General features: G+C 34.0%; 1 protein-coding gene across 1 annotated transcript in view; it reads left to right on the top strand.

Moving 5' to 3' along the window:
• DZIP1 (DAZ interacting zinc finger protein 1) overlaps nucleotides 1–18,121 on the top strand; it is a 108,137-nt gene that overhangs the window by 6,667 nt on the left and 83,349 nt on the right. Inside the window, exons 3-5 of the mRNA XM_069828120.1 lie at nucleotides 858–1,022; nucleotides 2,450–2,662; nucleotides 6,209–6,367. Coding sequence (XP_069684221.1) covers nucleotides 858–1,022; nucleotides 2,450–2,662; nucleotides 6,209–6,367 — 537 coding nt within the window. The remainder of the gene's footprint in view (nucleotides 1–857; nucleotides 1,023–2,449; nucleotides 2,663–6,208; nucleotides 6,368–18,121) is intronic.

Raw genomic sequence — 18,121 nt, 5'->3', positions numbered from 1 at the left:
TAAAATCATTCTTAGCTATAATTAGTAATCATTTGTACTCAAGAAACTTTTATTGTAAATGATTTCCTATGTTTTCTCATTATTTATCTTAATGTTTTTTTTTTTTTTTTTTTTTTTTTTTTTTCAAATTGTCACATACATAATTATTTTTAATCATTGTTCATTGTGAATGGATTAGTAGGTCGATCTATGAACCCTTATTTAGGATAGCTTTTGTTGTTAATAAACAAATTTATTATTATTTACACTATTGGACATCCAAAAGAGAAATTTTAATTTTTAAGTAACGGAAGTAAAACCACGCATTAAAGAGAATATACAGACTTGGTAGGCCTATTAGCTCAGTAAGTTGTCCACAGTAAAGAAAACTTAGCTGTATTAAAAATGGGTGTTTTCTGTCTACATTTCTTGTGCTGATGCGCCTACTGATAAAACATGTGATGCACTGATGGTATAGCAGAGTTTTGTTCACCCAGCAGTAGGCCTATATGCCTAGACATTGGTACTGGTAATAAAGCTGTTTCTGATACTTATGAACCCTAGTACAGAACAGAAAGTGCTAGGGCTATCATTCACTGAAAGAATCAAGTTTCTGATATCCTATGAGATTTGTAATTTACCTTCGTTGTTAAAAAAAGTTGCCAAGCAAAGGAAGAATAAACTATTATCTTTCTAATCCATAGACGTAAATGATTCTGAAGATGTTTCAAGGCTTGTAATTCCAAGCCACTGGTGCATACTACTGCAGGAGGACGTGAAATCAATTTTAACTGATTTAGTTTCCTTTTATCAAGTGACTCTTGAATAGCTCATAAAATAGTGTACTGGGTTATAATCGTCCTGGTTTCATTTGACAGGAAGTAGACAAGTTGAAAAGAGAATGCAAAAAGAAAGATGATGAAATAAAGAACCTCAAGAGGAAGTTGAAAGAAACACAAAACAAAGTGAGCATGACAGAGATGAGACAACATCAGCAGCACTTCAGAACAAGCGTTGGGGAAGGAGCCACAAATTTCTTTAAGGTAAATGGTTCGTAAAGTCTCTCTGCTTTTATATTATAAAAGTGCCAATTGATGGAAACATATTGTTAGATGATGACTAGTTAGACCTTTTTAATTTGAACCAATTATGGGACAAATTTTTGCATTTGAAAATTTCTTACCACATTTTGGCACATTTTCCTTCCAAGCAAAATATTCTGTGTGACAGGCGCAGATCAGGATTTAGTTTTGGAGGAGGAGTACCAATTTTTAAAGCTATCTACATAATAACTAATAGAAAATTTCAGCTCTACTTTAAGCTAATGTTCGTCACAGCCATAACAAGTATTTAATAGTTATATCTTTTTTTTAGTGTCAGTTCCAGACACCTATAAATAGGCCTATATTAAAAATATTAACAACATATAAGTTACTGCACATCATCTTCATTTAATTTAGCTATCACAGTTATCTCTAACTGGGTCATTTATAGTAACGAATTCTGGGATTAATTTCTGTGGTTTATTTAAGATTTGAATCCGTTTTTTTAATTCGTTAAATTCAGAAATCAAATAATCTAAAAAATAGAGGAACATAGTAGTTCCGAAAAAATCGAGGAGGCACTTTTTGAGAAAGATCTAACCATGTCGAAACTAGTTAATCACGTAATTTACCATCAAAATTCATAATATTAATACAGTGAAGTAGTTATTACTTTAACGTTTATCAGTGATTATATAAGTGTTAAAAGAGTGTATCCAAGAATGAACAATTAATTGTACAGTAACAATTAAAATTATTGTATCTTATTTGTTCCATTGTTACTGTCTTTTGTTTCCTTCAGTGTCTAAAACTTACACACAAAAACTTTGAGTTTTATTTTCATCTGGCACCATATTATATTTCTATCTTTATTCATTAAAAAAATATAATCCTCTGAAACTCCACCACAACCTTTGGGACATGGTGTGTGTATATATATGTAAGTAAATTGCTATTCTGATACACGTCATATTCCTGGATCACACTGAATAACTGATAATTTGTTTTTGCACTAGAGTGACACAAAACATTGTTCATATGAACTTGAAGTGTCAGTTTTCCTTTTAATGTTTTATTATCGAAAGATACATTTTTGGGCGAAGAATAGTCATTGATGATATGTGATCTGCATAGCTTCAGAATGGCACTGTAGACAGGATACCATATTCTGCCTGGAGATTAGCTGTCCCAATGAATTCTTAAAGATTCAGTGCCCCTAATGCAGGCATGACTATCACTACACTTCTATTTTGACAGTCATAATCTTATAATTCACAATAATACAAATTCTTATGTTACTTCTCTAGATTATTGTTATAGATGCTGTGCTTTCAAACATTAAATTAAAACATTATATCGAAGACTGTGATGTGTAATTGGTATATGAGAATTCGTGACCCTAACAATTTCTTGTCTGTTGTGCCTAGTGCCCACAATGTGGGAAGACATTTCTGACCGCTGGCTACTTGGAAGCTCACCACGAGCGTCGACATGTAGGTCTAGCTTTCTCATCACCTACAAACCCTACACCAGAGCCATTGCGCAGTGAGACAGAGCGATTGCAGTCTGAGATAAAGGAGCTCAAGGAGAGACTCAACATCGCAGAACAATTCCTGAACAAGGCTGCTGATCCACCCTTGGTAATGCACCACACATAACACAACTTTACAAGTGCCCAAATATCCTGCCTATCCAAGTCATAACCATCCCAAAATTGCACAGAAGCTGAAGAGCTGTTGCAGTTGAAGGCGTTATTAAATAAACAAAGGAATAAAATAATAGGTTTGGATATTTTAATTAAAGAGATGGGACAGTTTGCCTGGGGTCTATATATCAATTTACAGTTTATCGAAGGTATGAATTTTAAATTTCGAACTGAAAAGTCATGTTGAAAATAGATGTCTCATCTCATCAATTTTACTGATGCAAGATACCTCGTAGTTGATATGTCATTAAATAACCAATAAAAAAATAATTTATATCTTAAATATAATCAGTATTCAGTTATGTTTAATTTCATAGGCTTTCATTTCCTTTATTAAATATGAGATGTCTTATTTCAGTTAGCTACAATTTTCCTATTATTGTTTTTGTTGTTGTTGTTTGTTTGTAGTCAGTGACTCCATTGGTCATGTACTAGCCATTTACAAAATAAATAAATAAAAATGAGAACTTACACATAGTGAATTTCTAAAGGACTGACCTACTATTATGATTACCTACACTGAGGTTTTGTTGCTTACCTATAATACACCAGCAAATGCTAGGTTCATAGTGTTATTCAAAAGTCAGACGAATTTTTAAACTTGTTAACACTTTGTTCAAAATAATTTTTTAAAAGATGAACATAATTTCATTAAAATAAATGGAGTTCCGATACTTGTATCATAATTATCTGTAGACGTTTATTTCGAAATGTGACAAATCAAACTACTCAAGCTTTTCCTATTATGGTTATTTACTCCAAACTCCCTCTCAATAATTTATTCTTAGACGTAACAGTTTTATCTCTAGAGACGCGAACTGGTTTCATTATCATCAACAGAATAAATGTAAGGCAATTTTTGGTAGTCATTCATCCTATCAATGTGAGGCAGCCAATTTCTAGGTGTTCAACTTCAAATTTTTCTCATATATCGTGTTTGTTTGATGAATGAAACATGTGAATCTTAGAATTATCTTAAAAAGGTGCTTTAGATTAAATATTATGGTTATAATTTTATTTTGTGCTGGTCAATATTTTATTCTTTTATAATTCCATTAATTTTAATATATCTTTGTAATTTATCCTCCATACATTCTTAAGTTAGATGCCATGGAACTACTCTGCAGCACATATAAGGATCATCTTCACATTTATACAGATGGATCTCTAAATCCTAATAATGGGACATAAGCAGCAGGATATTATATTCCAAAATATCAAGAAAGTTACTTCATACCATGTTCATCCTCTTCCAGTCTTGACACTGAATTGCTAGCTATTGATCCTGTTCTTCATTGTGTTACTCAAATTTCTGAAAAATCTATTCATACAAATCTATGCATACTTACCAACTCCAAGGGGGCTATATTTAATATAATTAAATATGTACCAAACCTATATGCAAATAGAATTATTCCAATTCAGAAACAACTAAGTAAACTAAAAAAATTCCAAAAGGAAGTAACATTTCAGTGGATACCTAGTCATTGTGGTATACCTGGAAACGAGAAAGTCGATAATATTGCAAAACAGGAAACATATTTGCAACCAAAACCTCTTCAAGTGATATCTCTATCCAATGCTTTTGCTTCAGTAAAGTCTTATTTTATAAATCTATGGATCAACAATTGGCTCTCTTCTGACAAAGGAAAAATTTTACAATCCGTACAAAAGAAACCAAATGACCTGGAAATGTACAAAAACTTGCCCAGACATGTTCAAACATTTTTAACAAAAGCCAGAACAAGTCACATTGTCACACAATTGTACCTACACCGATTTCACATTTCTGATAATCCTACTTGTCTGTGGTGTAATAATCATGATGAAGATCTGGAACACATTATTCTATACTGTCCTTCCATAAACCACAAAAGAAGTAAATTAAAATCATCAGTACCAGTTGCAGAAGACACAGCTCTGCAGTGTATATTACTATACCCCAACTCTGGCTACTAGCAACAGGCATCTATAATGAACACTGATCAAATTACCTCTCATTTCTCATGAAAAACAAAAACTGAATACATTACAGTGGATTATAGTGGACTTTATGTTGTCAGCAAACAGCTGGATACATTAAGAAGATTGATATCTTTGTAATTTGATATCAGGGTAAATTTTGAATCTCATTGAATTGCTTTGTAGAGATATTTATTTTTATAGAATTGCATTTGTGCAATTTGATGTAGCATATTGTATTATAAATACAAGTATGCTATCCCTGGGGATCCGCCAACACTTATCAGGCGATCTGCAGTTGGTAATATATATTTTGAAATAAATAACATAAAATACTACCTTTTTCTCGACGAGATTGTACAATACTATATGAGACTTACTTGTGAAAGTTAGTATATCAGCAAGGACAGATGACCAGATCTCACCCTTGCGTGAGTTGGCCTTCAAGCTGTTGCAAAAAAACACGACTTTGTTTTTTCAGTTTTAAGTTGTCTCCTTGGCGAGGATGGCGAGTTATTAGTTATTTCTTATCTTCTTGATGTGTGCGAGTGTTTGCAGCTTTTATCTCGAGATAAACAGTTTAAGAATAAGTTTTTGTAGATGTTCTCGAGACACTTAATGTCTTATTGTAAAATAAATTTGATTGACAATGTTATTTAGTCAGCAATAAATTTTGACACGTATTTTTAGAAAGAAACTAATTTCGTCCATCGTTGTGCACACATTCTGCTTCTGCTACTTTTATTGTGAAGTCAGTTTTTATTCATTCAGTACGAGCAGGCTTATGTGAGGTGTACGTGTTAAACAGTATGTTAATAACCATGTGTCTTTGATTCCAAACATAATAATATTAATTTAGTATTACGAATAATTTTAATTTTCATATTATACAGTGTCATCTCAATGGACCACTGGCTAATAACAGACAATAAAAATGACAGTTGAACAAATTCAGAAACCAGTCAATCACCTTGTCATGTATCACATCCCAGTGCTGCTAATTTAAAAATGGGTGAATCAATAAATGTAAATATGATGAAACATAGATTTAGCGAACTTCCTGTCATCGAATTCTGGTGTAGCGTACTTCAATCACCTTCTGGACAGCATACCACGAAGGGTACTAGCATGCTGTAATGCATGGGGTGGGGTAACAGGATACGGAAGCTAGCCAGGAGTAAATTACAGACAGATACACTTTCCCGAATAATGCCTTTGTTTTTGTCAGTGTTTTGTTTTACCTTTACAATGAATTTTTATTTCAGTTTCAGAAGGTTTGTGTTTTTTTATCTCTTAACCTCTCAGGTATTAGCTTCACTGTGATTTTAAAAAATCGAAGTGGTGCAAAACATTTTTTGAGCAATGTATATTAACTTGTATCCTTTCTTCAATTAACCAGAATGAAAACACTGCTAAATGAAACATTATGGAAAAATAACTGTGACATTTTCCTTGTCAATAGAATAAACCATGAGAAATGAAAAAGTTGTAAAACTGACTATCCAACATTACATTATAGGGGACAAATAGAGGCAGAGGTGATGAGGGCAAGAAAAATGATGCCACTAACTGGGCTGAGGAGGAAAAGAGAAGGCTGGAGCAGTGGCAGGAGGAACAGCAGCGCAAATGTCTCTCAGAAATCGCGGATCTCAAGGCTGTGTTTTACAACGAAATCAAGGTAATTTTCTTGCCTGTTCTGATGCTGCCAATTAAGCACATTGTTCACGATGTTTCAGTTATTTGTATATCATTGATAGCAAAGAGTTTAGAATAAATATCATCTAAGAGAAATGTGATAAGTGATTCCCAAAATGGTCTATGAATCACTGTCTATCATCCCCAATGGCACGAGTTTCCTTTATGCTATTTTCCTTCTTGCTTGCCAAAACCTAGCATGTCTCCTACTACTATCATTTTTTTTTTGCCTAAATTAGTCCACTAAAATGCTGTGTGTTTATGATAGTTATTAATATTGATTGATTTATTGATATAGTTCACAAGTACAAAACTTAATAATATAACAAAAGATCTATAAACAAATGTAGTTCTACATACTAAATATACAATTTCCTAGACTTATTATTTTAACGCAAATCTCAATAATTTATTGGTTCAAACTTGCACTTTAGTTATTAATATTATAGACAAGTATTTTGATAGAAAGTTGTTGTTTTCTAATGCCAGGCGTTTGACAATAAAATCATTTGACCTCGTGCACTCCAATATTTTTCAAAGATATTATCATGACCAGCCACTGAAGCACATATTTTGAAAGTAGATGATATTATGCTAGATTAGCATACAGTACCCTTTACGAATTCTGAATTTTGCAGTTTCTTCTTTCAGTCATAAAGTGTGAAAAGCTCTACTATCAATATATACTAGATACGAGGAGAAACGAGCAATTTATATTCCAACCATCCCATATTATAAAGATAAGCACCAACTTCACGATATCAGTGTCACGGGATTGATGTTTGGAGCAAGAGGAACAATACCTAACTTCTCTTCTCAATTCTGCAAGACCCTAGGGATGCACAAATCTTTTCTAAATGAACTGACCCTCCTCATAATTAGAGAGTCGGTCAAACTCTTACAGAACCATCTATATGGACTCAGTGTACTGAAAAAACTGACGCACCAGTAACATTTTTCTTTTTCTTATTAGCTTTCATTGCTTCTTTACTTGTTTGTAACTTTTCTTATTCTGTGAATTGCCATTATTTGTTTGTTTGTTTACTTGTTTGTCACTTTTCTTACTCTGTTATCTTTCATTGTCTACTTGTTCTTTTTTTGTTTTGTATGCTTTGTCTAATGGCAGCCTCTAATTTGAGAAAGCTCTGGTAAATAAATAAATAGGGACAAATCTGAATAATTCATTTTGTATTTACTGTAGAAATCTGTTAACTTTTGTTATTCTTCACTATATTCTCCCCTACCCAGTACACTGCTCTGTCAATTTAGTAGAAAGTCAGTGTTTACCTACATAGAATAGATATAACACGTGGAGCAAATCTCCTGCAATCAGGAAGCATCGTCTTTTGGTAGAGTAGTGGTATTCAATCTATGGTACACATATTCCCTGGGGTATGCATCCCACTGATTACGTATGTAAAAGTGCTGACATATTTATTTGATTATACTTGTTGATAATTATTGCATTATATTATAGTTTCTTGTGCATTATCAACTCTTGTTTTTCTTGCTTGAATAACATTATACGTAAATCATTACTATTATTATTGCATCAATAACTACTATATAATAATAATAATAATAATAATAATAATAATAATAATAATAATAATAATACTTACTTACTGGCTTTTAAGGAACCCGTAGGTTCATTGCCGCCCTCACATAAGCCCGCCATTGGTTCCTATCCTGAGTAAGATTAATCCAGTCTCTACCATCATATCCTACTTCCCTCAAATCTTTTTTAATATTATCTTCCCATCTATGTCTCGGCCTCCCCAAAGGTCTTTTTCCCTCTGGTCTCCCAACTAACACTCTATATCCATTTCTGGATTCGCCCATACGTGCTACATGTCCTGCCCATCTCAAACGTCTGGATTTTATGTTCCTAATTATGTCAGGTGAAGTATACAATGCGTGCAGCTCTGCGTTGTGTAACTTTCTCCATTCTCCTGTAACTTCATCCCTCTTAGCCCCAAATATTTTCCTAAGAACCTTATTCTCAAACACCCTTAATCTCTGTTCCTCTCTCAAAGTGAGAGTCCAAGTTTCACAACCATACAGAACAACCGGTAATATAACTGTTTTATAAATTCTAACTTTCAGACTTTTTGACAGGAGACTAGATGACAAAAGCTTCTCAACCGAATAATAACACGCATTTCCCATATTTATTCTGCGTTTAATTTCCTCCCGAGTGTCATTTAGATTTGTTACTGTTGCTCCAAGATATTTGGATTTTTCCACCTCTTCGAAGGATAAATCTCCAACTTCTATAGTTCCATTTCGTACAATATTCTGGTCACGAGACATAATCATATACTTAGTCTTTTCGGGATTTACTTCCAAGCCTATCACTCTACTTGCTTCAACAAGAATTTCCGCGTTTTCCTTAATCATTTGTGGATTTTCTCCTAACATATTCACGTCATCCGCATAGACAAGAAGCTGATGTAACCCGTTCAATTCCAAACCCTCTGTGTTAACCTGAATTTTCCTAATGGCATATTCTAGAGCGAAGTTAAAAAGTAAAGGTGATAGTGCATCTCCCTGCTTTAGCCCGCAGTGAATTGGAAAAGCATCAGATAGAAACTGGCCTATACGGACTCTGCTGTAAGTTTCACTAAGATACATTTTAATTAATCGAACTAGTTTCTTGGGAATACCAAATTCTATAAGAATATTATATAAAACTTCTCTCTTAACCGAGTCATACGCCTTTTTGAAATCTACGAATAACTGATGTACTGTACCCTTATACTCCCATTTTTTCTCCAATATCTGTCGAATACAAAAAATCTGATCAATAGTCGATCTGTTACGCCTGAAACCACACTGATGATCCCCAATAATTTCATCTACATATGGAGTTAATCTTCTCAAAAGGATATTCGACAAAATTTTGTACGACGTCAACAGAAGTGATATTCCTCGAAAGTTACTACAGTTAGTCTTGTCCCCCTTCTTAAAAATAGGTACGATTATGGACTCCTTCCATTGTTCTGGTACAATTTCCTTTTCCCAAATTGCAAGTACAAGTTTATAAATTTCGCTAGATACTGCCCTTCCCCCTCTTGTATTAATTCTGCTGGAATTTGATCAATACCTGGAGACTTGTACTTTTTCAGATTTTCTATCGCAATTTCGACTTCGGAAAGTGTGGGTTCCGGTATAAATGGCTCAGCAGTTTGTATTTCAATTTCGTCCCGATCATTTCTATTTGGCCTATGTATATTTAGTAGTTGCCCAAAATAGTTTTTCCATCTGTTCAGGATTGAATGAGAGTCTGCAAGCAAGTCACCATTCTCATCCTTGATCACGTTTACCCTTGCCTGATATCCATTTTTAAATTCCTTTATACCCTTATATAAATCTCGAATGTTTTTATTCTTACTATTTAATAATAATAATAATAATAATAATAATAATAATAATAATAATAATAATAATAATAATAATAATAATAGTAGTAATAATAATCTGCACGCATTATATTCTTCACCTGACATAATTAGGAACATTAAATCCAGACGTTTGAGATGGGTAGGGCATGTAGCACGTATGGGCAAATCCAAAAATGCATATAGAATGTTAGTTGGGAGGCCGGAGGGAAAAAGACATTTGGGGAGGCTGAGACGTAGATGGGAAGATAATATTAAAATGGATTTGAGGGAGGTGGGATATGATAGTAGAGACTGGATTAATCTTGCTCAGGATAGGGGCTGATGGCAGGCTTATGTGAAGGCGGCAATGAACCTCCGGGTTCCTTAAAAGCCAGTAAGTAAATATAATAACAATAATAATAATAATTTATTTTTAGTACAACATCAGTCATAGTCCTATATTAACGTTTATATAATTGCAATTCAATATGAAAAACTTATCAGATTACCAGGAAACAATTGGCATTCATACAGTCCTCTCTGCAGATTGATAACTCAGAAAAGTTTCATATCCATTGTTCAAGAATTAAAACAGAAAATCAATATCCCGAATTTAAAAGAAAACTTACAAATTAAACCAAACCCTTTAACTCTATTAAATATAGAATATAATCTAAATTTAACAGAAGAAATACTGAAATCAGAAGTAAACACTGAAATACTGAAACAATTGTCTTTAGAGACAATTAATATTAGGTACCCTCCACAAAACTAGCTTCATTTATACACCGACGGATCCTTGATCTCCAGAGAACAAGGTGCCGGTGCAGGTGTTACGTGCTGTCTCTTCTCACTTTATAGATCTCTTGGATATGGAACAACAAGTTTTGATGGTGAAATCATTGCAATAAGTGAAAGTCTCAGGAATCTTCTATGCCACATTGATAAATTTAAGAATGCAGTTATATTGTCAGACTCCAAAGCAGCTATTCTATCAATAGTCTCTAAACACACACCTTCATCTCAAACAGCAGAAATAACTAAAATGCTCTCTCAATTAATATCACTCAATAAAAGAATTGTATTCCAATGGATACCATCCCATTGTGGAATCCTGGGAAATGAGAATGCGGATGCTTTAGCAAAGAAGGGCAGCACTGCTACTTACAGACCTGTTACTAAATCTACGTATTACTCTGTAAAAAGATTTATTAAATCTACATACTTAGACTTCAACAAACAAAATTTGATAACACAATTTCAAGGGAAAAAATGGAACTCTCTGCATCAAAATTCACAGTTAATTCCCGATTTACCACGAAAATCGTCTGTAGCTGCATTTAGATTGGCAACAGGCCATGATTGTTTGGCCAAACACCTGCATAGAATTGGAATATATCAGTCCCCTAACTGCCCATTGTGCAACTCAAACCAAGAAATGGATTCGGAATACCTCAAAATCTGTGCTTCAGTGGCTGGCCATGATAATATCTTTGAAAAATATTGGAGTGCAAGAGGTCAAATGACTTTATTGTCAAACGCCTGGCATTAGAAAACAACAACATATAATTGCAATGCAGTTTGGGGGTACAAATATATTTTGGGGGTATGCTATCAAAAAAGATTGAATACCACGAAGGTAGAACAAGAAAGTCAAGAAATATTATAGACAGTAAAAAATCGATCCTATGGGAATGGGTATTTAAGAGTTGTTAATTCATTATAAAAAGCGAATTTGATACAACCTTAAATACAAATTAATTTTATTTTCTAAGTCTCCAGGTATTGATCAAATTTCAGCAGAATTAATACAAGAGGGTGGAAGCGTATTATCTAGCGAAATTTATAAACTTGTACTTGCAATTTGGGAAAAGGAAATTGTACCAGAACAATGGAAGGAGTCCATAATCGTACCTATTTTTAAGAAGGGGGACAAGACTGACTGTAGTAACTTTCGAGGAATATCACTTTTGTTGACGTCGTACAAAATTTTGTCGAATATCCTTTTGAGAAGATTAACTCCATATGTAGATGAAATTATTGGGGATCATCAGTGTGGTTTCAGGCGTAACAGATCGACTATTGATCAGATTTTTTGTATTCGACAGATATTGGAGAAAAAATGGGAGTATAAGGGTACAGTACATCAGTTATTCGTAGATTTCAAAAAGGCGTATGACTCGGTTAAGAGAGAAGTTTTATATAATATTCTTATTGAATTTGGTATTCCCAAGAAACTAGTTCGATTAATTAAAATGTGTCTTAGTGAAACTTACAGCAGAGTCCGTATAGGCCAGTTTCTATCTGATGCTTTTCCAATTCACTGCGGGCTAAAGCAGGGAGATGCACTATCACCTTTACTTTTTAACTTCGCTCTAGAATATGCCATTAGGAAAGTTCAGGATAACACAGAGGGTTTGTAATTGAACGGGTTACATCAGCTTCTTGTCTATGCAGATGACGTGAATATGTTAGGAGAAAATCCACAAACGATTAAGGAAAACGCGGAAATTCTTGTTGAAGCAAGTAAAGAGATAGGCTTGGAAGTAAATCCCGAAAAGACGAAGTATATGATTATGTCTCGTGATCAGAATATTGTACGAAATGGAACTATAGAAGTTGGAGCTTTATACTTCGAAGAGGTGGAAAAATTCAAGTATCTTGGAGCAACAGTAACAAATATAAATGACACTCGGGAGGAAATTAAACGCAGAATAAATATGGGAAATGCGTGTTATTATTCGGTTGAGAAGCTTTTGTCATCTAGTCTGCTGTCAAAAAATCTGAAAGTTAGGATTTATAAAACAGTTATATTACCGGTTGTTCTATATGGCTGTGAAACTTGGACTCTCACTTTGAGAGAGGAACAGAGATTGAGGGTTTTTGAGAATAAGGTTCTTAGGAAAATATTTGGGGCTAAAAGGGATGAAGTTACAGGAGAATGGAGAAAGTTACACAACACAGAGCTGCACGTATTGTATCCTTCACCTGACATAATTAGGAACATTAAATCCAGACGTTTAAGATGGGCAGGGCATGTAGCACGTATGGGCGAATTCAGAAATGGATATAGAGTGTTAGTTGGGAGGCCAGAGGGGAAAAGACCTTTGGGGAGGCCGAGACGTATATGGGAAGATAATATTAAAATGGATTTGAGGGAGGTGGGATATGATGATAGAGACTGGATTAATCTTGCTCAGGATAGGGACCAATGGCAGGCTTATGTGAGGGCAGCAATGAACCTCCGGGTTCCTTAAAAGCCAGTAAGTAATTCATTTCATTTCATTCATTTATTTTATTCCATAGACCTTACATGAGCAATGAAGCTTTAAGATGTGGAACATGTCAACATTTTACAATATTACAATTACAATTTTTACAAATTTTTATAGTTTTACAATTTAGTAATTTTCTACAATTTTTACAATTTTGTACAATTTTTTTACATTTTGGCGAGATGTAGTGAGATGAGATGAGGTCCGAGGATTCGCCAAAATATTACCCGGCATTTGCAACAATAAATAAATGAATGAATGAATAAATAAATCCATATAAATAAAGAAACCAATAAATAAATAAATAGTAAGTAAATAAGAAAGAAAAGAATAAGTGAATGAAGTTATGAAGTAAGGAAAGAAGAAATGAATGAAGGAAGGAATGAGTGAATGAAGGAATAAATAAAGAATAAATAAATTTAAAAAATAAAGAATAAATAATATTACCTTACTCTCTCCAGCAATATCCTTAATATTTGTGCTGTTTCAAGGCATTGAATAATATTTACTTTGTCAGAAATAATCAGACTTGAAAGTGTTTGTGACGTGATGCCCTACTGGTATGCATGGGCTTGGATTCTCGTCACAACAACAGACCATGCTGTACTCTTTTCTGCTTTCCTTAGACTTAAACACATTCTACTAAATCGACAGAGCAGTGTATACATTTCTTCCATCACTATACAAGTTCTCTAATTCCTGCAGAGAAGAACTCTTTATTCTGGTATCACAGTCATTCATGTGCTTTTTTCAATTGATCATTATCATTGAATTTGATTCTTCTGAGGACATCTTTCATGGGAACAAACATGTAATAGTCTGACAGTTCGAGATCTGAGTCATACTGTAAGGAAAATGTGGCAGAATCTATTACTCTAGTTGTCTAATGCATCTGATGATGTTATGGGTACAATGAGCATAAACATTATCTCTCCACGTCATCTTTATAATGACACTGACTTTGCTTTGTTTCTCAGTAAACAGGTGTAATACACGCTACTCATAGTACGACGATCTTCCAGAAAGTCGCAGTAAATAGCCCCTCAATATTCTGAAACAGTTATCATTGGTCTGGTTATAGGTGGTTGAGATTTGAATTTTTTACATACAATATGTCTTTTTCTACACTGTATAGGGAGCCAAATTCACTCAGTGTATGTCACGAAATTAGACGAGATCAGAAACCCCTACTGTGAGATAACTAAGGGATATCCAAATAAACCAAACTGCATTTTAGAATGTAGGAACGAACGTTTCTGACATGCACAATCCAAGTGATGAGTTATCACCATAGGAGTGGTGGATAGCGATTGTATAAAAAGAGAAAACATTGTGTCATTCATCAGTAAATGGCTTAACTTGAGAACGACACATAGTACAGTATTCATTTTGTTGTCATGTGATTCAGAATTACAAGTTCTGCTAGAATATCAATTTCTAAAGTGTGAATGAAAATAATTTTGAAATAGTTGTGCTGAAGAGTTAGTTTTAGTGAAATGTCGAGGCATATGAAGCGAAAATACGACTCAGGCATATCGCGAATGCATGAAAATGAAAAGAACAGATCAGCAAGAACAGAACAAGGCGTCACTTACCCCAACAGAGTGTCAGCAGTTAAGAAGGAAATATCGTAAGATAAACATGGGCAAGAGACACTCCCATGGACGATGGTGGCGAGGCTTACAATAATCAGAACGTTGTCCCAGACCCTTTTAGTTCGAAATCATCAGCTTGGTCAACATTGCTGAATGGGTTGAGGGACTCTAGGAGAGGGGACAGAGCAATGGATAGCATTTTAATACATGATCATTTGATCACACATTAGTTAGCAGATAGGCAGTTCGAGAAAATCTTCGAAATGAAGGAGTTTGGTTATGAGTGCCACTCTACAATAGCCTCAGGTTCATGTTTAAACATTAACTGTATGTCTTTCATTTTTTATTTATATTATAGACCTATTTTAGCCAAGGTAAAGTTTGTCAGTGATAAATAAAATCTTGTGAAATGAATGCTGTAGTCTCATTCTATTTCAGCGAACAGACGTATTCTACATGTAAACAATGCGACTGTGTCAATATACACAGTCCCTGAGATTCACATCCACACATACACCCCCCTCCACATCATCGGTGTCTTTTGATGTACATTAGCATTATACATACTATGTGAACACGACCTGAGAATCAGTTATTGCCGAGCAGCCACGCAGTACATTTCCAACTTTCGTAACCACCATCATCACGTAAGTTAATTATTTCAATACATCCTTTAAAAAAATCGAGACAGACTAAAACTCTTATCTGATTTAGTTATTTAACTCGTGTTACAGTAAAACTCGGCCATTCTGACTCTCAAAGCATGACAAACCTTCCGTCAGGAGAATTGTATAACATCTTTACTACATATCAAGCCAGTATTCACGTTTTATAATTTTAACATTGAACATTTAATATTTAACTCTATTAATATTACCGGTATATATTTTACACTTAACACTTATTGCTTTCAAACAAACCATGCATTTGTAAGATCAATATTGTGTGTAATTATAGATTTGAATTTGAAAAATATTTAATATAATGAAATATGTACCAAACCTATATGCACATAGAATTATTCCAATTCAGAAACAACTAAGTAAACTAAAAGAACTCCAAAAGGAAATAACATTTCAATGGATACCTAGTCATTGTGGTATACCTGGAAACGAGAAAGTCGATAATATTGCAAAACAGGCAACATATTTGCAACCAAAACCTCTTCAAGTGATATCTCTATCCAATGCTTTTGCTTCAGTAAAGTCTCATTTTACAACAATTGGCTCTCTTCTGACAAAGGAAAAATTTTACAGTCTGTACAAAAGAAACCAAATGACCTGGAAATGTACAAAAACTTGCCCAGACATGTTCAAAAATTTTTAACAAGAGCCAGAACAGGTCACATTGTCACTCAATTGTACCTACACCGATTTCACATTTCTGATAATCCTACTTGTCTGTGGTGTAATAATCAAGATGAAGATCTGGAACACATTCTTGTATACTGTCCATCAGTAAACCACAAAAGAAGTAAATTAAAATCATCAGTACCAGTTGCAGAAGACACAGCCCTGCAGTATATATTGACTACACCCCACCTCTGGCTACTAGCAACAGGCATCTATATTGAACACCGATCAAAATACCCCTCATTTCTCGTGAAAAACAACAACTGAATAGACTACAGTGGACTATAATGGACTTTATGTTGTCAGCAAACAGCTGGATACATTAAGAAGATTGATTAGATTTGAATTTGGCATCATAATGCTACTAGTCACGTTTTTATAATTTTAACATTGAACAATTTACATTTATTTCAAATCATATTGTACATTTTCTGCATTACTTATTGATTCAGAACAAACCATGTATTTAGCATGATCAAATTTTTTGTGTGTAATTAAGTATATGGAGATGGCATCATAATGCCAAAAACGTTTATCTCTTAATAAATGTACTATTGTACCTAACACTACTTTGTACTTAGATAAGCAAATAGACAGTCCTCACAATATATATATATATATATATATATATATATATATATATATATTTATAAAGTTTTATGTTAGTTCAGACTGATATAAATAACTGAATGCACACTTCCCACACTTTAATGCAATATGCTGAAGAGTTACCTCCTTTCTTTCCAGATCATCCAATAAATTTTATCTTCAAGCATTGGTGTTGAGTCTTCCTGAGTATTCCTCATCCATAACATTCGCTCAATCCTTTTTAAGTATATCAACACACTTATAGAAATTGGCGTAGTTCATATAACTGTTGTGAGATTGTTTGCACATTTTTAAATTAATTTCTGCAGGTATAATATTTTTTGCTACAAGAAACGGACTGTTCACTCAGTGTGAATACTTCTAATGGACACATTATCTTTTACAATATTAATTTAGGATATTTTATGTGTATTCATCTTGGTACATACAGATTCTATAGATTGAAAGGGACGATAAGGTACACTTTAGGAAACCTAAAATACATTTTGCAATTAGAAAATTGGGTTTAAAGTTTAAAAACGTGGCAACATCGGAGTGCTCGGGATTGTCGAACATCCAGGCAGTGGCAATACTCTTCGACATAGGATATAAACAAAACATTACATGATGTTGTTCGTGTAAATCAATGAACTATCTTCATTGCAGGATGTAAACAAAACATTACTGGTATGTAACTGTGGCTATGTCAATCAATGAACTCTCTTCGTAGTAGGATATAAATAAAAATACTCATTCTGTACTAACAATTGAAGAGCACAGAGGAAAAACTTCGTAAGTCCAAAATGATCGATTTTCTATTTTATCTATCATGTAATACCACTGGTAGTGTAAATTTATGTAGTTTAACTCAGAGGTTCCCAACCAGTGTGTTGCACAGCCACATGGAATGTGTCGCGAAATTTTGGAATTAAAAAAATAAATTTTATGCCTCCAGAAAGTCTCTTCAAAACGCATTTTTCATTTATAACGAAGTCTTTGATGACTTTACCAATGAAACTTAACACCTGCAACAATGCTGAGTTCAATTTTTTTGCCTGGCGAAAATTCGAATGGAAGTGAACACCCGTAACAATGATTAGTAATTCGTTTACTCTTCCCAATTAGTAATAAACAGAGTTTAGAATCGAATAATTTCAAGGGAAAAATTGTTCCAGGGCCGGGTATGAATAGTGGCGGTGTTGTGTATGGTTCCTGGGGTAGCTCAGTCGGTAGAGCATTTGTGCGCTAAGTGAAGGGTCCCAGGATCGACACCCGGCCATGGAACAATTTTTTCCTTGAAATTATTCAAGCCTGCTTCACAGGGAGCTTCTACCTGAAAGCCAGATTTGCATAATATATTCGTTACTGTAGGTATGTTAACAGAAAGCCACAATTTAAGACACACAGAATTGTGTGCACTCAAAGTTGGGTTCTGGCGTCTTGTCAGCCTATTTGAGTGTGTGGATATAAAGAGAAGAATTGTAACGGTGTCGTGTATGGTTCCTGGAGTAGTTCAGTCGGTAGAGCATTTATGCGCTAAGCAA

The sequence above is a fragment of the Periplaneta americana genome, chromosome 1 (assembly GCF_040183065.1).
Source record: "Periplaneta americana isolate PAMFEO1 chromosome 1, P.americana_PAMFEO1_priV1, whole genome shotgun sequence".
Taxonomy (NCBI): Eukaryota; Metazoa; Arthropoda; class Insecta; order Blattodea; family Blattidae; genus Periplaneta; species Periplaneta americana.
Note: the sequence above shows the minus strand (reverse complement) of the source record. Positions and strands in the feature narration are given on the sequence as shown.